At 40.3% G+C, this 19,389-nt stretch overlaps 3 protein-coding genes across 3 annotated transcripts; 2 read left to right on the top strand and 1 right to left on the bottom strand.

Annotated features, from left to right (window-relative positions):
* The first annotated feature begins 810 nt into the window (after positions 1-810).
* avpi1 (arginine vasopressin induced 1) lies at positions 811-3,683 on the top strand. Its single transcript, XM_081605964.1, has 3 exons — positions 811-930; positions 2,026-2,433; positions 3,134-3,683. The coding sequence occupies exons 2-3, from the start codon at positions 2,063-2,065 to the stop codon at positions 3,327-3,329; spliced, it is 567 nt and encodes a 188-aa protein (XP_081462090.1). The 5' UTR covers positions 811-930; positions 2,026-2,062; the 3' UTR covers positions 3,330-3,683.
* A 1,532-nt stretch (positions 3,684-5,215) lies between these two features.
* On the bottom strand, positions 5,216-13,097 carry pi4k2a (phosphatidylinositol 4-kinase type 2 alpha). The gene is made up of 9 exons (XM_008410897.3): positions 12,611-13,097; positions 9,863-10,063; positions 8,826-8,957; positions 8,014-8,167; positions 7,820-7,881; positions 6,984-7,083; positions 6,656-6,789; positions 6,504-6,563; positions 5,216-6,350 (listed from the first exon to the last, which is right to left on the bottom strand). The coding sequence occupies exons 1-9, from the start codon at positions 12,941-12,943 to the stop codon at positions 6,189-6,191; spliced, it is 1,338 nt and encodes a 445-aa protein (XP_008409119.1). The 5' UTR covers positions 12,944-13,097; the 3' UTR covers positions 5,216-6,188.
* Positions 13,098-14,756: 1,659 nt separating this feature from the next.
* On the top strand, positions 14,757-18,692 carry pgam1b (phosphoglycerate mutase 1b). Its single transcript, XM_008410884.3, has 4 exons — positions 14,757-15,133; positions 16,459-16,733; positions 17,070-17,250; positions 18,092-18,692. The coding sequence occupies exons 1-4, from the start codon at positions 14,995-14,997 to the stop codon at positions 18,259-18,261; spliced, it is 765 nt and encodes a 254-aa protein (XP_008409106.1). The 5' UTR covers positions 14,757-14,994; the 3' UTR covers positions 18,262-18,692.
* The last annotated feature ends 697 nt before the right edge of the window (positions 18,693-19,389 follow it).

Below are 19,389 nucleotides of genomic sequence, written 5' to 3' on the forward strand. Positions count from 1 at the left end.
AATGATTTTTGGGATCTTCCCCATCCACGATTAGGTCTAGTCCAGGATGATGATTTGCACATTGACCTATAAAGTAACATTTGGGCATCTAATTTAAAAACTGGACTTTTAGATTTAAAAATTCACTCAAGGAATAAAAAAATGCCTCCAGGTCTAATTTTGAAAGAACTGCTTGAATGGCCTCCTTGCCAGGATCCTGCTAAATAAGTGAGAAGTGAAAGGCTTTTTTATTGTCAAGCATGCTTTGCTTGCAAAGGCAAGGAAAACCTCTTGCAGAATCACATATCCCACGAGACAGCAAACAAAAAGAAACAAAGTGCGACATAAAGTTAAGCCCCAAATTGTTCATACTCCTGACGGATTTAAGTTGATAGCAATCGTTTAATCTGACCAACACGTTTTTAACTTAGCTTATTACTGGATGTAATATTAACATGTATTGGCGTGGCCCAGCCAAAGTCCAGACCTGAATCTGATAGACAATCAGTGGAGGGAGATTAGAGTGATGGCAGGGGGGCTTCCAACTTCAGACTGTTGTGAGTTACGGCACACATCATATCTACAGCTGGAGGAAACGGCTGTGTAGTTCCACATTCAAACAAGAGAACCGTTCTATACTTCTCCACACAATCCTCCTCAGCTCAGCCCTGATATTTTTACACATTCTTTGGTTGTTAAATTCTTTCTCCCTCTTTGTTTACAGGCTCACGCTGAGGTGATCGCCTTGGGCTTGACGTCACTGCTGGATTACTCTTTGATTATTCCTTCCCCCGTGGCTCTATTTGCCTCTGACGCTGCGGTTGGAACTGGGTCAGCTCAGCATTAGGTGGTGGTGAAGGCTGCAGTCTAGATGCTGGTTCAGTAATTAGGTTGTCAGTGCCTGACTGTAGTGTAGAGTCAGACCGTCTCATTCAATCCACAGAGCCTAAGGTAAGCATTATGATTGGACTACGCTGCATTTGTTTTTTTTTTATTGCAAAAGAACTTCTCAGAGTGAGCAACATTATTTCTTGGTTTAGAAAAAAGTTTTTGCCGAGTGTCATTTAATTGGTAAAACGAAATAACCTCTGGGCTACCTCATGAAAATACTGTGAGAAAATACTGTCAGTAATTATTATGTTCTTTTATATTCTGAAGAAAGATCAGTATTCATTAATCTGTTGGGCGTCTAAAGTCTGGAGCAAAATTGATCAATACAATCGTTTTCAATCCAAACATTTTCTCCGAGAATAGCAAGATGGCCTAAATTTGCAAACATGGATGACTAGTTCAACAAAGTGTAGATTTTTCTTAATTTATAGAAAACTGTATTCAGTCAATAAAAAAACATGAGATCTCTTAGTGTGGAACACTTCAAGACATGCATGCATTGCTGCAGACATGCAAAATTAAGCAGATTGATTTATTTGTTTGTGTGGAATTTGTTAGCAAACGATAAATTATTGATAGGTTTGAGCTGTGCAGGTTTGACATTTTCCTTAGGACTCAACATGTACAAGTCCAAAAGTATTCAAACTCATATTTAAGCCAAGAAGCTTGCTTCTTACAAGACACAAACATTCTCTCAAAAGATAAATTAAAACTTCATGTAAAGTATTACATTTGAAAAATCGATTTACTCTGTATTAAAATAATGTCTCAAAATTATTAAAACTCTTGCAATAATTAATGTAAAAATCTTAATTTGCTTAATAGCAATAAAACCCTTATTTTATGTGCTGACCAGCTTTTTGCCTGTTTCCAATGTTTTTGTTTGTTTTTTTGACTACTTATATTTGATCATAAGTCCTTGAGGTCAGAAGACTATTTTTGGCCTAGTCCAGTAGAGGTATGGATATCTGTTGGCTTACCTATGTTAATAAAAGAATATAGAGACTTTTGTCTGCTGTGGCAGGGAGTTTCCAGATGAAGTCTCTTCTATTTAGTTTGAACAGCGTGGCTCATTTTCTTAGATTTCCCCTCTCTTTTCAATTATTTATCATCTAGTCATTTTTTTCAAGGTTACCTTTTTTGATTCTTGTGCAGGATAAAAACAAACAACTAAGCTGTCTGACATAATAATATGGCAGAGGCCTTCGAAGTCAGCTCCACTGAGAACAGTCTGCCTGCGGAGTGGAAACCTTCCAGTCGGCGCAGTAGGAAGTCGGGCTGCTCCAACATCTTCTCAGGGGTGAACCTGCATCAGCTGCACAGGCTGTTCAGAGTGGCGGGGGACAGAAACGCGGAGCATCGGGCGAAGCTGGTGTGGCAGGACGTAGAAGCGAATCCGGAAGGAGCAGAAAAGGGAAAGCAGAGCGAAGAGGAGCAGGTAGAAGATGAAGCGGGCCTGGCCCAGGCCTTGGTGGGGCTGAGAGTCCGAGCCAGGAATAAAAGCGGAATGAGAGCGGAAGGACACGGTGAACACAAGTGGCTCAAAACGTCGGGGTATCTCAGGTATGTGAAAACGTCTGATGGTAGGATTCTGAGTTTGTGTCTTGAAAGGTGTGTTTAACATCAAGGACCTGACATACAGACACTGACCTTGCAAGACTGAGTTCTGCTCTGCCTACAAATTAAATTTTTCTAAAAATCTAATTACTAAACAAACCTTGATTCAGAAGGGGGATAAAACAAAGCAATGCAAATCAGGAGATTTCGTTAGATAGACTTGCTATAAGGGCAAGTCTTTTAGGAATATGTCACAATAGTGTCCCTAACTTACTCAAAATAGCAACTGTGGGATCTAATTGCCACAGCAATGTAAAGTGTCCTGCTGTTTTTCGTTTCATGTTTTCAATGTGAAGCACTTTGAATTGCCTGTTGCTGAAATGGATTATACAACAAAATGTGACTTGATTTAACCGAAATTAGGTTTTCAAACTGTTGAAAACCTGATTCTTGTTGACAAATGATTGGAGCCGTGTGTGAATATACAAAGTGCTGTTAATAAGAGCATTAAACGTAGTTCTACCAAAAAAATTGTTTGAGAAATTTGCATTGCTGTTCTTTCACAAGGACAACCCCAGATTAGAAAATGTTCATGCATAAAAGCTATTTGTTGCGTTTGTGATTTATGACTGTCCTTTTTTGAATTATTGTTGTTTGAGGATTTCATGGTGGTCAGATGAACTTACTGTTGCCTTTCTGTCTTCAGGGTCGAGGAGCCACTGGCTGTCTACGCTGTCGAAGATGACGCTGATCAGTCAGAAAGTCTGGAGGCATTTAAGTTGCCAGCTGAGGAAGACATTACAGGGAATCAAAATCCCATCAAGCCATCATCATGGAGGTTGGGCATTAGGATGGAGAGCGCCAGAGACTCTGAACGCTACCTTCACCGCATCCTCCACTGAAAATAATGCCTACTAGTAGAAGACGGAAGGATCCTGCTTCTGCATCGATGGAAATGTGTTATGTTGTTTTCAGCTCTGGCCAAAATTTCTACCTGGAAAAGCACCGAGTGTTACTGCAGGAAAATCTCTTCTGTGTTGTATCTACTAAAAACAGATTGTAGGTGGACCATCGTGTCAAACTGTGTGTGTTTAAAACAAGAGGTTGTGTGGAACAATAACAGTATTCCACAGCTGTAAATAGTTGCATGTGCAATTTCTTTTAGATAAATGTGTTGCATAGTAATAATGCTTTTTTAAAAACATTTGAGCTTGTAAAGATGTAAAATTCTGATGGAGATAAAATATTACAAAAACTTTCAGTCAATAATGACTTCTGATTTTGCATGAGTGCTCTGACACACAAGAAATGTAGCTAAACAGTAAAACAGATTAAAAAAATAAAACAAAAAAAACTTCATCAGTAGAAATGTTCCCTGCAGCTCTTTGTTGCATTCTGGATTAACAGACACAATCAGTCCTGGAATAACACTGCCACTAATAAGGTGGAGTCATAGAAGTTTCAGAATATGTAATATGGATAAGACGGTGCTTTCTCACACTTTAAAAAAAAATCTAAACTTACATCGGTTAAATCCATTGATGGAAAGTAAAACATTTCCCTGCGTTTCAGTAACAAGCATCTTGAAATTCATTGGGCAACCAAATGACTATTTGTGTGATTACTTTTAAGCTTAAAAAGCTTGCTGTTGCAGGTCTATGGGGTGTAAGTGGTCCTGATAGTGTATTGTATTTTACTGGTATTTTATTAAAAACAGCTTCGTGATCAGATGAGAGAAGGTTCACAGTAGAGAGTAAAACATCCATCCATCCATCAATTTTCTTTCACCCTTGTCCCTCAATGGGGTCGGGAGGGTTGCTGGTGCCCATCTCCAGCTAACGTTCCGGGCGAGAGGCAGGATACACCCTGGACAGGTCGCCAGTCTGTCACAGGGCAACACAGAGACACACAGGACACACAACCATGCACAAACACACTCATACCTAGGAGCAATTTGGAGAGGCCAATTAACCTAACAGTCATGTTTTTGGACTGTGGGAGGAAACCGGAGTACCCGGAGAAAACCCAAGCATGCACAGGGAGAACATGCAAACTCCATGCAGAAAGACCGGGGCCGGGAATCGAACCCAGAACTTTCTTGCTGCAAGGCAACAGCTCTACCAACTGCACCACTGTGCAGCCGAGAGTAAAAAATGGCATAAAATCAGAGGAATTAAAACAAAAAGAAAAAAGGTCAAAGGCAGTGGTTTCTGAACTGCTTTCAGTTTTAACCAAGTAGTTTCATCAGTTAAAGGGATTTTGCAGGTTAACTCTTAAATGCCTTCACACAGTGACCGTCTTACCTACAATAGTTAACTCTCTTGGCATTTTCCTTTAGTTTAAATTTAGAAGAGTTGGTCTCAAGAAGGGCTAGTTAGTCCGCTCCCAGCTTGGGAGAGCAGCCAAGACTAAAACAAATTAATAGATGGAAAAATTGAAGCGATTTACTCAAAGAACTTTTAGGCGGTCTTCATTTTTTGGGTTGAGTGGTTATTAGCACAGGATCTGATTACCATTTAGTCAGCAAGTGGAACACAGTGGTTCATTAAAGAAGTATTTACATAAATCATTGATGTCGAGAGTGGATTGTTTTATGATGGCTAAAGTCCACTTCAGTCCTGGAAATTCAGACTAGGTGCTAGGGTAAAACGGTCTGAACCCATACGGAGCTTTAATGCTTGAAAATATTTTCGCCCGCCTTTGACAAAATGTTTTTATTGAGGACATCATTTTCAGACAAGAACTGGCTCTACCGGTTCAGACGGAAAGAATGCAGAAGAACACCAAATCGGTATTAATTGAATATATTTCAGTTATAATCTATCATTAAATATTACATACAAATTATACAGTGCAGTGTGACAAAACAATTCATGTCAGTTCAGCAGGATGTTACTTCTCGTTTACTTGGGTCGACCCCAAGAGCCACAAACGTCCGGGGGGGAAATCGTCATGACTGGGAAAAACAGGGACGGGTACAGACCACCCACCTGTCTGGTTACAGAAGCAGAACTTTGTTCTGTTTTTAATTATTAAATTAATTTGCAAGGGGAAAAAAAAAACAACTAATTAGGCAAACAAATAACATGGCTCCTATCTTAATCTCTTTAAATGTACGTACCTCCGTTTTGCAACGTCACCTCAGACGGCTTAGACGTAGATTTTGATTACCATAGAAACAATGCGCATCGTGAATCCAGTTCACATGGTCAGTGTATAGAAATACAAACCGCTTCGTAAGTGTGTGAGAGTTAACTTCATAGTCGACGAAAAGCAAACGTATTGGCACTGCTGTTGCCAGCGTGGGAGAGGAAATCGGCACGAGCGTTGGAAAACAAAACGAAAGAAAAACAAATGGAATGCAAAACACCTCTCGTCCAAAAAAAAAAAAAAAAAAAAAAAAAAAAAGCCACACACAAATGAACGCGAGGGCTCTGAGTGGTGTGCAAGTGGGTGTGTGAGCAACCATAGCATGCACCCATGAGTGCAGAGAAATGTCATTGCACAGAACCTTCTTCGATCAGATTCACACAAGGCACGGATGCAAACAGGGAAGATATTCTGGGGAATTCCTCTTCTTTTGGCCTCATTCCTACATCCAATAACTTTCCTCCTGCAGCAAAAAAAACAAAAAAAAACAAAGGAGAGGAGAGGTGGCAGGACCTTTTTTTCTTCCCTACACAAAAATTCAGTTTTCTCCTCCATCCGTGCACGGACGCTCCGTCAGCGCGGCGATCTGCTGCTGCTGCTTTTCTTCTGCACTACCACCAGGTGAAGAAGGGTCTTCTGCTCTGGAAACTCTGTGTGTAGGATTCACTGTTGGCTCTCTGAGGCGCTCTCGCCGTTTCAACAATAACCGGGGGCATCTGGACCAACTGGAGCGGGGATTTACCGTCTTTCAGTGCTTGGCACAGGTTTAAGATCTGAAGATGGAATGGTAGGAAAGCGAGAAAGCAAAAATATTCATCTCAGATTAAACTTAAACATCCCTAAAAACAATGTAGATAAAGTTCTTCCAGTGGGGGTTTCGATTTCAGGTTTTAGAGCAATCATAGGAAAGAGAGGAGAAAACTCACCTGGCCCCTCATGACAGACACTTGCTTGTGAAACTGTCCCCTGTCGAAGCCCGGATCTTTCTGTGGCAAAAAGTCAACATGTTTGTTACCTTCACGTAAACTGGCCTTCGCTTTGCAGCTACAATTTACGTCAACGCTGAGGCTTTCCTTGCCTTAAATAGTTCGTAGAGGTCCTCTTCCAGGTCTTTGATGAAGTTCGGATCAGATAGTTTGGGAAGCACCAGCTCTTTGATTTCCATGGAGAAAGCCACCTTGGCTTGGGACAGCCATGCCCAGTAGAATGGGTCTGCAAGTCAGACAGTAAAGCCGTTTCTTAACAGTGTCTTAAAACAATATGATCATCAACACCGATAGTTTGCTGCCATGTCACCAAAACAACCAGTATATTTCAACAGAGAAATGGCAAATACGCCAAATGGACTTTTGAGAATACATTTGTGTGAGACATCAGTCTACTGGTAAGCATGTAGAGTTTCTTACAAGCTCTCCAGGAGTCGGGGTGTTTGAGAGGAAAGGCAAGGCCGTTGTCTATAGCTGCCAGCTTGATGATGGGTTCCTTGACTACAACCCAATCTGTGTCCTGGAGGGGGGGGGGAAATGCAAACATTCAGCACAAACACAGCACAAAACATGCACTTTAATCTGCCTCTGTAGGAAACAAAAGACAAATCTCTCAGTTAGCCATTGGTCAACATAGAGCTGGGTTAGGTTCTGAGGAGCCCGCGATGTTTAAAGCCCAACCATGAAATGATATTCCTGTTAAAATGCTTCCGTGAAGATTGATGAATAGATAGCAATATTTGTCTGTGTTTAAAGTTTCTTACTTCCAAAGAGTAAAACTTCAACATTTACCACAGGTGCATTTATTCTTGAATTTATCAATGAAAATGCAGCAGACCGCACATTATCGTTAAGAAAGCGGTGGTGAACGGGTTTTTACTTGCGTCACTTTTACTGAAAGGACGAGTCAAAATGGAACTATAGGTTAGTGTTTGTGTGTGTAATTGAACATGCTAAATACAGAGAACTGAAAAACGCATTTAACAAACAAAGGGAAATCTTTTTTGGGAAGTGACATTTCTCTAGTCCTCACTTTTTTCCCCCGTTGTACTGAGCTTTTATAGTTCGGTTTAGAGATATGGTGTGAGTTAAGTACTAATAAAGTTAGGGTCAGAATACAGTGGTATTGGTTAGGGTCAGAGATTTGGGATGGGCACAAATGCAGTTACTAAAATGAATGGAAGTCAATGCAAAGTCTTCAGAGCGATAAAGGTACAAGAATATATGTGTGTGTGGGTGTGTGTGCGCGTCCTTACCCTGTTCCCACCAGAGTCCATGGGACAATCGTATTTCAGCAGCCAGTTGTCATTTCCTCTATCTAGATTTTTAAAAAAGGCCAAAAGCCATATTCAGAAGTTACATCTCAAAAGAAGCAACAAGGTTGAGATTCTAATATCTACATTCCAATAAATACTGGAACTTGAATATCTCTGTTTCTGAACACAATTACCCGTGTTTCTGATGATGTAGTCCAGGACCACGAGGCGTTCAAACTGCAGCTGTAGCTGACGGTTTGTGTTTTCCGGCAAAGGCTCCGCTTCAAACCTCCGCAGCCAGAAATCTGCATCCTTGTATCCGTCGACAAACATTTGGAAGGACCCGACCTGAGCAAGTTTAGGGAGGGAAACAACAACAACAACAAAAAAATCTTAACATGTGTGGGTGGGACATTTTTTCCTCTCAACTGTGCACATCAGAAGACAGCCCAGGCATGTTTTGGTAACATCACTTTCTGATCAAAATCCAGAGGTATTCATTTAGCTTCAGTTTCTTTTCATACTCAAAATATGAAGAAAATAAAAGCGCTGGAGAAAAGCAAAATAGCAAATTATGCATGTGCAGCCTCCAGATGTTCAGTAGATTTCATTACCTTACTAAATATTAAAAATCCAATTCTGTCTTGTGGCCCGGTTTCTGTTTTGCATTTACAGTTACTACTTCTTTTTTTTTTTTCTTTCCTTTTAGATTACCGTTTGAAAAGACGGAGAACAGGTTTTACTGAAGACCATTTCTGGCAGTCATGTGACGAACTCTTAATACTGATGAGGACTGACCTGCTGTTATGCTTTTATTTTCAGTGCATTTAAAGTGCCACTTGAATTTGAGCTCATTAAAATCCAGCTTATAGAACATCTTTACATTGGAGCAATAAATGTAAATAACTAAAATCTTTATACAATTCATTGAAAAATAGGCAGGTAGTGACTTTGAAGATGTGAAAAAAACTCAAACAATATTTCTATAAGCATCATTATTTTTTACCTTAGGTGGCAGTCCAATTCGGTGGAAGCGCTGACCAACTTTGGGCACCTTCTCCAGAGCCAGCCTTTTCCCTCTAGACTTGACCCTGTCTATGGCACTGTAGTTGAATGTTTCACTTGCCAAATACACCACCTGGAACGACAACGATGACTCAGAAATCGTAACTGAAAAAAAAAACGTTTCAGGCTTTTGTGACGTTTCTTGACAACCTTTCGGGAGGCATTAGACTTCTATCTTAAGGCAGATTAGGAATAACGGAGCCATTAGGAAATTAGCTATACAGTTAAACCCTGCTTATAACTTCATTTCATATGGAAACGATATTTAAAAGCTTGCATTTTATTGGTAGGATATAAAATGTCAAGTTTCCAGTTTGGCCAGTTGAATGAAAGACATGTTCCCTAAATACCCATAGCACCATGTGTCTCACAAATAAAGCTCTATAAGAGGAATTGTCCTTAAATTGTGCAGCCCTAATTATTAGTTAAACAAAAATAACTTTGAAAATATTGGAGCAACAGGCTATTCATGAAAGATGAGAAAGATCACATAGATTTTTATTAGGCAGATTATTTTAGTTTGAAAATGTCATTTCTAACAGTGTAGGCAGATTTTTTTAAACTAAAGTCTTTGAACAAAATGATTAAATTATTGAAGATAAAATAAATAAATAAATCGAGTCTTGTAAAAATTACAAAGGCATGGTGGAGGAAGAAGAGTAAAGGCGTATGGACCGGACCAGAACTCTTCTTCTGCTGAGGGCAAATCAATTTTGAAACAAAAGCAGCAACAGCAGCTCTGCACTGTTAAACCATAGATGCGTGAAGAACGATTTTAAATATCAACATAAATATGCAATAATTACATCCAAAACTAGTTCTGTCTGGCAGCCAGGTGTAAACAGAAATACAACACTTAGCTTTCCGGCTCTTTCAACTCTCCTTTTGGCCTGCTGTGTCAGATCTGCTGAAGTTCTGCCAGCTGACATAAATCAGGTTTTTGGGGAAATGTGTAAGCAGTGGTGTGAATGGAGATACCTTGGTCCGGGGGACAATGTTGAGCTCCAGTTTCTGATCAACCAGGCTGGCCCCGGCCTCTGAGAGGTAGCCTTGGTTTAGAACCAAACAGTCGCGGCCGAAGCAGCAAGGACAGCACAGTTTCTGGAGCCACTTCGTCCACTTGGGATTCAGCTGGCCGTACGGTTCTTCATTTTTTGGCTTGAAGACACCAATAATTTTCTGCAAAGACAATGAGGGGGGAAAAAATGCTTGTATTTTGTACCAGATGAAACGTTTACGAGTCTGTCATTGGTCAGAAATCCACACTAAAAACAACAAACATGCTACGCAGCGCCCTTACACATTATAGCAAACTTCAATGTGTCTTATTGGGATTTTATGTTACAGACCAACACAGTGCAACAATGTAAAGTTTACACATGGCATTTGAATAATGGTTACAAAGAGATTTCTGGAAAGTGTGGCATGCAAAGCCTGAAAATTGTTGTTCTATATCCAACAATAATACAAGCAGCTTCCAACCAAATGAGCAAATGAGTCCTTTAAATAAAAACAGATAAGAAGTTTGATAAGAGGAGGACAAATTTGGGGTGTGCCGTGATTTCACAACTCAATATAGAAATCACATGTCTCTCGTATTACACACGCTCCCACCAATTACAAAAAAAAAAAAAATCCTCAGAGAGAGGTAGCACATGACTGCTTAGCACAGCAGTGACTAACTTAAGAAAGCGCAGCGGTGGGGGTCAATGGCAGGAGGTCACTGCGTAGAGTAAAAACCTCCTGCGGTTCACCTACAATGGCCTTTTCTGTTTTAAATTGCCTCAAGTCGAAATGAGAGAGGTAAATGAAAGGCTGTGGCTCTTTTTATGTCAAATAGACTGAAACTGAGGGTCTAAATGTAAACTTCAAAAAGAGACTTCCGCTTTTTCTTGGGTTTTTTCCCCCCTCTCTTTTTGCACAACATTGGACACATTGATGAGGACATATTAGGAAGGCATGGCATGTGAGTGGCTCAAGGTTCTCCATTTAATCTGGTGGCCACTAGGAAGGTTTGAAGTACTTATTTGAAGAGGAACGCTCTCCAATTTCTCCATGGTGACTTGGCTTTTATCCGAGTCACCGTGCATCAATTTGTTGAGTCCCTGCTAGAGCAAAGAAGGCATGCGAGTTCAACATTTTTGGTCCAAATGGATATCAAAGAGTCAATTTTCTGTGGAGGGGGAAAAAAAACCCCCAAAAAACAAAAAAAACACCACAGAAAATAGAAGTTGCATTGCGAGAACAACTAAAGTAAACTTCAGCGCGTTTGATCGATGTGATGGAAGGCTTTAAACAAGCACCGACATGCAGTTTTTCCCCAGCAGCAGCAGAACCTGAAATGATTAGCATCTGTCTGCACAGTCAAACTCAAATGATGACAGCATTTTAAAAAGGACCTCAGCTGTTATCAGTATCACGGTATGTCAAAGGTAAAAAGTTTACAGTTTCAAAACCACCAAAAAAATAATACTTTTTTTCTAGCTTATATGAAAGCCTAATGCGTCCGTTTAGAAAAAATTTCAGCTAAAAAAAGCAACGGACAGTCAGTGGTTGGAAGCAAGTTGCGCAACCGATCACTCTTCAATCACTAACACTATCTGAAGCTATAGGCGATGAGTTGCAGATCTGTTAAGCAAGTAAGAGCAGACCCACTCTCCCAGCAAATGATTGGTTTCAAACTAGTTTAATTCTAAAAGACCGACACCGTAATAAATTGCAATGCTGGCTTAGTCTCAACATGCATTAGCATTGTGTCTTAAAGCCTTTTAGGAGTCTGGGACATACCTTTATAATGTTTCAACCATGAAAAAGCAAGACTTGTTTGGAAAAATATTAGCAGTGAGATTTATTTTTTAGAAGACCAACAAAAGGAGCAGCAAAAGCAAAAGAGAAGGATGAGCAGTGCTCGCAAATAGCTGATGGGGTCATCCAGGACATGTTGCTGTGAAATGTCGTCTCTGCTGCCCCGATATCGAGTTGCTAGCATGTCATGATAGTCATGAGACCATCCTAAAGCAACAGTCTTCAGTCAGAGGCCTCTTCGGAGTAGCTGTAAGACTGAGTGCTAATGGAGGTCCTTCCTGCCCACCATCTACAATGACTCTGAAGATATTTTTGGATTACATAAGTTACGACAACATTTGATTTCCCTTTCGGTTCAATAAAGTGTTTTTGAATTGAAACTTTAATACAGTAGATAACTACTTTTGCAACATTTTGTTTAATGGGATAACAAGGCATTTTTGAATGGGTCTTGTTTCATCAGTAGTGTGTCATAATGTGGTTTTTGAATACTAAGCTTCTCGTTAGTATTCTCTCTATCATAAAGCTTTGTTTTGAAAGAGGATTTGGCTACTGGAGCACACTTTACCAAAGATCTGCTCTTTGTAGAACACAAAAGACATCAACTCTCTTTACCAATGATGCTGTCAAGGGGCTGTTATATGTTATATTAGGCCTTAGTTTTTGCTGTGTTAACTGGGTAAAAGTGTGAGTGTGTGTTGTGTTTCAATGTGTTGTAGTCCATCTGCCAAGTCATCACCGCATTGTTAGAGAAGGCCTTTATCAACAATCGACCACAACTCTGTCCCAATACACATGTATATATGTCTCAGGGCTACAGAGATCTTCAAGCTGAACCCCAACACTGTCAGACCTGTGAGGAGACACATCTGGGAACCTTTAAGTAACCTGAGCATGTAGATGTGAAGCCGCTCCTCTTACCCCCTGAGAGTCTTTGACAAAATAGCTTCCACTGGAGCCCTGGTAGATCCTCTCTGGGTATATCCCTTCCTCTATGGCTCGTTCGGCCTTGCGGATGATCTCCCTGAACTCGGGATCTTCCGGGAACTCGTTCCTGTGCGGCTCCCGAGAAGCGTGTCCTCGCTCCCTGTCCAAGAGCGGCTGCCTCTCCCGGCTCCGTCCGGGACTCCCGGCCGGGATGCGCACCACGGAGCCCGGTGTGCTCCCGAAGGCGCCTCGGGGGCTGTTAGGCTCCGTGTAGCTGAAATCCCCAGAGTCCCGGAGCGGAGAGACAAGCGGACTTGTCTCGTCCATGGTTCGAAGGTACCCGAGGAGTTATTTTATCCTCTGTTAGGAGACGACAAAACGGAGAAAGAGGATGAAAATGAAGAAAACAAAAGGCAGGACAGTTGTTTTGCTGGTTAGCTCTGACGCTGGCTAACAAAATCAGATGACTGTCATCTTCCGGGAAGAGGCGGGACCTGTTGAGTGTTTTGATCTGCAACCAATCAGCGTTGAAATCCTTCTGTCAGTAACCTCATTACAAATGCTGATTGGATACAGTCACCCTGCACGCAACATACATGTGAGAGTGTAGTTAATCTAATTAATTACCTCTACCAAAAGGCCTTTGTGAAACATTCTGTGATTTATTTCAACTAAATTGGATCTGAAGCATCTGGATTTCTCTAAAGTTACAGAGCCTTAAGTGGAGCCCTATACATTCATGAAATAACTGCAAGTAGCAGTTTTATTTTTCAGTGAGATATTGAAGGACATTAATCTGCTGATGAAACCCTACTTGATTTTATAATTCTTATGATTCTTTTCTATAGCTTACATATTGTGTGCAATCAACCTTTATAGCTTACTCACACAATGCTATAAATACAGGGGAATGATTCTGATCAACAGCAGGCCTAGCTTTAATTAAAATCAATAGACTTTTATTAATTATTAAGACACATGCACTTTCAGTATCAGTGTCAGCTGCATAAAATACAATGTATTTGTCCTAATTTGTACATTTTTTCGTTTTAATTTATTCATGAGTAATTTCATCCAAAGTTGTTCTACAGTAAATGCATATTTCATGGCTTGTTTAGAAGATGACTGCGTGTCAATACTGACCCCTGTGGGACACTGTGAGTATTGCACAAACGTTTATCACAAATTGTTGCCTGTTGCTCAAATAACGTTTAAACGTCCCTCTAACGCCATACCATGTCAGAAGCAGCATCCTAATAAACTGTGCCTACAGATTTGTATCAATAAAACAAAATAAGTCCTAGTTGTTAACTAATGTGACCAGCATTTTTCAACTGTATGGATGTTATACTGCAGGAAAAAAAAAATCATGTTGATCCTATAAGTGGTCAAAGGGGTTGAGGTCAATACTGCAGATCGATTATGTCAAATTCTGGAAGTACTATCTGATAAAGTCCTGTCTGTGTTGTAGAAAATCATTCAGGAGACATTTCTCTGAACTGAGAATGGCCTCAATGTTAGCAAGTCTCAATTTTCCAGAGTATGTCATCTTACGCCATCACAGATGTTCTGAGAAATTTGGTGGCTTTATTTTAGTTTTTTGTATTCTTTGCTACTCAATCCGCAAATGTATCTTCCTGACAAACATGGCATTATTTCAGAGGAAATACAAAGCTTTCTTAAAAGTATAATAAGCAAAAAACATTGTCACATGTGAAAGAAAATCAATGAAAAGCATTGATTTTGCTGTACATTGTACATGTACAGAAACATTTATTTTTATACTGCCTCATATTATGTATACATTTGTTAAAATGGGATTACTTCTCCATTCTCTAAAATTAAATATTGTATTATTTAAAAAAATTTCAGTGATTTCTTTATATTGCAAAAAGAGATATATTTATTAGACTTTTGTGTATTAGTGTGCAGGATTCTTTGCAGTACCATAATATTCTACAGTTTATGGACAGATAATTATATTCATAAATAAATAAACATTTTTTTCTTTTTTTATGTTTGGGTGAAAGTTACAGAGGTTTTGTGTCAGCCTGGAGGACGCAGAGCTGGGTTTGTGGACGTGCCGCAGAGCGCATCCTCTTGACTCCTTTCTCCTTCGCCTCACTCAACTCGCCTTCTGATTGGTGGAAACCACCCGGAAGAGAAGAAGGGAAGCCTTTTCGTCACCCACGCTACTCCTTTAACCCCTCTTCACTAACACGCTCACCCTTTTCGGGTTGTCCAAAAAAACGACTCCTTCTCTTAATACCCTCTTTAGAAGCTGCTGCGGAGTCAGAACTAATCCGCCGGCGTCGCTGCAGCATTTTTGGAAGAACCAAAGCTACCGGAAGTACCGTGCAGAGGGCATTGGAGTGAGGATGGCTGCCTACAAGTTGGTTCTGATCCGCCACGGAGAGAGCGCCTGGAACCAGGAGAACCGCTTCTGTGGCTGGTTCGACGCCGACCTGAGCGAGGCCGGAGAGAAGGAAGCGAAAAGGGGAGGACAGGCCCTGAAAGGTAGGGTACAGCGGTCAGCAGGTCTTATCGGACTCTCTCTCTCTAACTCGGCCGCGGGGTTAAGCCCCTGAAAAGATGGTGCTTATGTAACTGGAGGATGAAGAAACAGGCAGGCTAGGGACTCCACAATTCAGCTGCAAACAGAGGACGCATTTTGGTGTCGTTTATATCTTTCTTACAGATGGCTTTCCCCCCTTTAGCTTGACATTTTGTTTAAACAAAAAAAAAAAAAAAAGAAGCATTTTCGGATTAGATTTATGCAGTTCAGTGAAACCTGTCAGACAAATTAAACCAGTCATGGCTTTGGTTCACTTAGATTTATTCACATGTATATTCATATTTAGAAGAAAACGTGTGCAGAAGTGAAGGAGCTTTCTATGCCTCACAAAGGCTCTTTCCAGAAAGAAAAGGGGGAGACTATTAAGAGACAATTTCTCAATTTTCAGTATTTTGTTCTCCCTTTTGTCAAGTGGAAATTTCCTATGAGTCACTGAATTTTGGACACGTGTTCATGCGTGCACCCACTGTTAATTTGACCTCAAATTCCCCTGCAGACACATCATCCAGAGCTCATAGTACCATGTGTACCATGTGGCCGATGACTTTAAAGAAGAAAATGCTTAATTTCTTTGGAAAGTGAAATGTAGCACGAAGATGATCTTTGGATCTTGTAAGAAATGTTTCTCTTCAGAATAATATTCCCCATCATATCTTGAATGTCTCAAAAATCTGTGTACAGCACCTTGGAAAAGGGTCCTTTTAATACAAACCAGATGCTTAATTGTGAAACAGGACGATAATAAATGGTGTTTTAATTTTAATTGCGATCTGAAAAGTGGGGTGTGCACTAGCTGACCAGAGTCGATACTTTGTAGGAGTGTGTTTTTCTACAGTTACCGCTGTAAGTCTTTTTAAAATATCTTAACATATACATTTTCAAGTTCTGGCAAAGACTCTGAATTTGATTTACGTTTGGGCTTTGCCTGGGCCATTCCATTGAATGACTATTTGATCTAAGCCATTCCAATGTAACCTAGCTGTTTGGTAAGGGATGTAATGCTTAAAAGTGAACAACAGGTTTTTCCTCCAAGACATCTGTATTTAGGTGACTTCTGAAGGTTGGGATCGACTGCACCTCATTCTAGTGGTGTACGAGTGAAAGGGGGCAACAAATGAATGCCACACTTGTCAGATTTTTATTTATAGAGAGATATGAATGCCATTTACCACTTCTCTGCTTTACAACTACGCACCAGTTTTCACACATAAATTCTCCCCCTGTCAAATTCTCTTTAAAATGTTTCTTGTCTCATCTTTACCCTCAGATGCCGGCTATGAGTTTGATATCTGCTACACCTCTGTCCTTAAGAGGGCCGTCCGGACCCTGTGGTATGTCCTGGACAGCATCGACCAAATGTGGCTGCCCGTCCACCGAACCTGGCGGCTCAACGAGCGCCACTACGGCGGCCTGACGGGGCTGAATAAGGCAGAAACTGCTGCCAAACACGGGGAGGCTCAGGTGAAGATCTGGAGGCGTTCCTTCGACGTTCCTCCCCCACCCATGGACGAAGGACACAACTACTACCAGAATATCAGCAAGGTGAACCAGGAAAACTGTGACACATGACCGGAGTTTCTGTTCCAAATGTGCAATTAAAATCACTCGTCAATAAGTTTGTTCACATGATAAGTCATTTAAAAACGGCATCCTCCTAACACTTCCTGTCATTGTGTTCGTCTTTTCCGCCGGTAGTAACATCCGGTTGTTGATGACGTGATTTGTGTGAGGTGAAGAAGTTGTTATTCCAATTTGTAGTCATTGTATGGTCAACGGAAACGCATCTAATGAAGCTTTTTTTTTTCTCCTATAAAACATAAATGTGTGTAGTCTAACCATGAAACATCTGACAAGTGGAACTCTGTCTTTTCGTGGCAGGACCGGCGTTATGGTGACCTGACGGGGGATCAGCTTCCCAGCTGTGAAAGTCTCAAGGACACCATTGCCAGGGCGCTTCCTTTCTGGAACGAGGAAATTGTTCCCCAGATCAAGAAAGGAAAGCGGGTGCTTATCGCCGCCCATGGCAACAGCCTGCGGGGCATCGTCAAGCATCTCGAGGGTAAGGGAGAAAAAAACTCATCATAGAGACAAAACCCACATGTTGTAATTACCTGCACTTAATTTGTGCTCTTTCGTTAAATGTGTTGTGTTGAGGTTTTTGTGGAATTTTTCTGAGTGAAAATTATAAGATTGAGTTTAATTTAAGAAAATAAAAACTCAAAGAGAAGCTTGAACTGCAACATGATTTGAAAGCAGTTCTATACTTAAGCCTTTCGTATCTTTGAATAATAACCAGAGATATTTGTTATGAATTTAATTGTGTAGTTAAGCCTGTGGCAATAAGCAATTATTTAATTGAATGATGAATTAAAATAAGCTTCATAATTTTCTTTCTGATTTGGCCTGAAACCCAGTGAGAGTAACATTGTTGGGTAGTTAAGTGAAAGCCATATGAAGGGGCTTAGTTTATAGAAATTAATAGGGATGCACAATATATTGATATCAGCCGATGTAATTAATTTTTTAACATGTCGGTATTGGCCGGATAAGTAAAACCGGGCCAATTTAATAGCAACAGATGTTTATCTCCAATGTGTTGCCATTTGTTTCTGGAGCATGTTGGCCATGTGGATTTTGTTTGGTCATGTGATAGTGATGCAGAGCAGGATAAATATCGGTTTTCATTCTGGGGCATTCTGTCAGACGTAATATCAGATATCGGTAATGATATTACCGATATCAATACCGAAATTTTCAAATCGGTGCATTTCTATAAATCAGTTGATAGCGCACTGAAGTCTTAACATTAACTTTGATTGCTTTTTTTAATGAGATTTTCTTTGTTTAAGGTTGAGTGAATTAAACATATTTTCTGCTTTGTATTTGTTGCTGTTTTCCAGGGATGACGGAGGAAGCCATCATGGAGCTGAACCTGCCCACAGGCATTCCCATTGTGTACGAGCTGGACAAGAACCTGAAGCCCACCGGACCCATGCAGTTCCTGGGAGACGAGGAGACCGTTAAGAAGGCCATGGAAGCAGTGGCCGCTCAGGGCAAAGCCAAGAAATAGACTCGTCAGACCCGACGAAGCCCCAGAATGAAGACCAATCGTGTACTGTTCCCACGTTGAGTTGATAAAAAACCAAAAAAATGTTATTTAATGGTTGTAGCATCACAAATTGAACACAATTAGACCTGAAACGTGCACTTTAGAAATAATACTCTGCTTATTGGTCTTTATTCTGTTACACACTGAAACATGCATTCATTATTAGACTGTCGAGAATAGTTAAAGCACTGACCAAATTGGAAATTAGGGACCAGAGAGCAGAAGGGAGATTGGATTCAGATCTGTCATGGACGACCAATGCCTGCAGATGAAGCTCAACAGGAACCAGACCGCCACTGGTTGATGTTAAAAGGATGAGTGCATTGTTTTGTTTTGTTGTACAATGATGAACTTGTTTGCTGTGGGAAAAATGAATAAATGTTGAGACATAATTTAATGATTACATTTTTTTTTACAAGTCTTTGCTCTTTTTTTCTTACACCAGCACAACTTTCTTAGAGGATTCAGTGTTTTTTCCTGCCATATAGCCATATATAAAATAAATTCACTGGAAAACTAAAGACAACCCAAAAGTATAAAGTGTTGTTAAAAAAAATATGCACACCCTTTAAACTTTTCATTTTTTTGTACACATTTGTATTCTATTAGGATCTGATACAGTATAAGTGGTGCAAAGGTTGAGAAGATAAAAGTAGAGTTGGGTTATAAAACAGTTTAGTCAAGATGAACAGAGCTAAGTACGAGACAATACTGGAAGAAAACATGCTAGAGAATTAAAGACTGGGATGGAGGTTCACTGAACATCCCTATCACACACTAAACATGTTGAACATCCCTATCACACACTAAACATGCGGAACATCCCTTTCACACACTAAGCATGCTGAACATCCCTATCACACACTAAACATGAAGCTGTGGTGGGACGATTTTGAACGAAGGTAATTTGCTCAAAAGACTCAAAGTTCAGACTAAGATTTTATTCAGAATTTGTGGGAAGATTTAAAAAACTGCAGTTCACTCATGTTTGCTACCTAATATAACAGAGGGTGAACTGCTTTGCAAATTATGTACAAGAAAAGCAGTCCCATGATATGTAAAACTGATGGAGTCACCCTGAAAGTATTC

This window comes from Poecilia reticulata, chromosome 1 (assembly GCF_904066995.2).
Source record: "Poecilia reticulata chromosome 1, P_reticulata-male-v2, whole genome shotgun sequence".
Classification (NCBI taxonomy): Eukaryota; Metazoa; Chordata; class Actinopteri; order Cyprinodontiformes; family Poeciliidae; genus Poecilia; species Poecilia reticulata.

Bases quoted from the DNA above. Each gene is read 5' to 3' on its own strand.
- avpi1 (XM_081605964.1), top strand. From the start codon at position 2,063: ATGGCAGAGGCCTTCGAAGTCAGCTCCACTGAGAACAGTCTGCCTGCG. The intron at 2,434-3,133 runs GTATGTGAAAAC...TTCTGTCTTCAG, and splicing joins AAAACGTCGGGGTATCTCAG to GGTCGAGGAGCCACTGGCTG.
- pi4k2a (XM_008410897.3), bottom strand. From the start codon at position 12,943: ATGGACGAGACAAGTCCGCTTGTCTCTCCGCTCCGGGACTCTGGGGAT. The intron at 7,882-8,013 runs GTAATTGTGTTC...TTAAAAATCTAG, and splicing joins CTACATCATCAGAAACACGG to ATAGAGGAAATGACAACTGG. The intron at 7,084-7,819 runs GTAAGGACGCGC...CCCCCCCTCCAG, and splicing joins TGGACTCTGGTGGGAACAGG to GACACAGATTGGGTTGTAGT.
- pgam1b (XM_008410884.3), top strand. From the start codon at position 14,995: ATGGCTGCCTACAAGTTGGTTCTGATCCGCCACGGAGAGAGCGCCTGG. The intron at 15,134-16,458 runs GTAGGGTACAGC...CTTTACCCTCAG, and splicing joins GGGAGGACAGGCCCTGAAAG to ATGCCGGCTATGAGTTTGAT. The intron at 16,734-17,069 runs GTGAACCAGGAA...TTTTCGTGGCAG, and splicing joins ACTACCAGAATATCAGCAAG to GACCGGCGTTATGGTGACCT.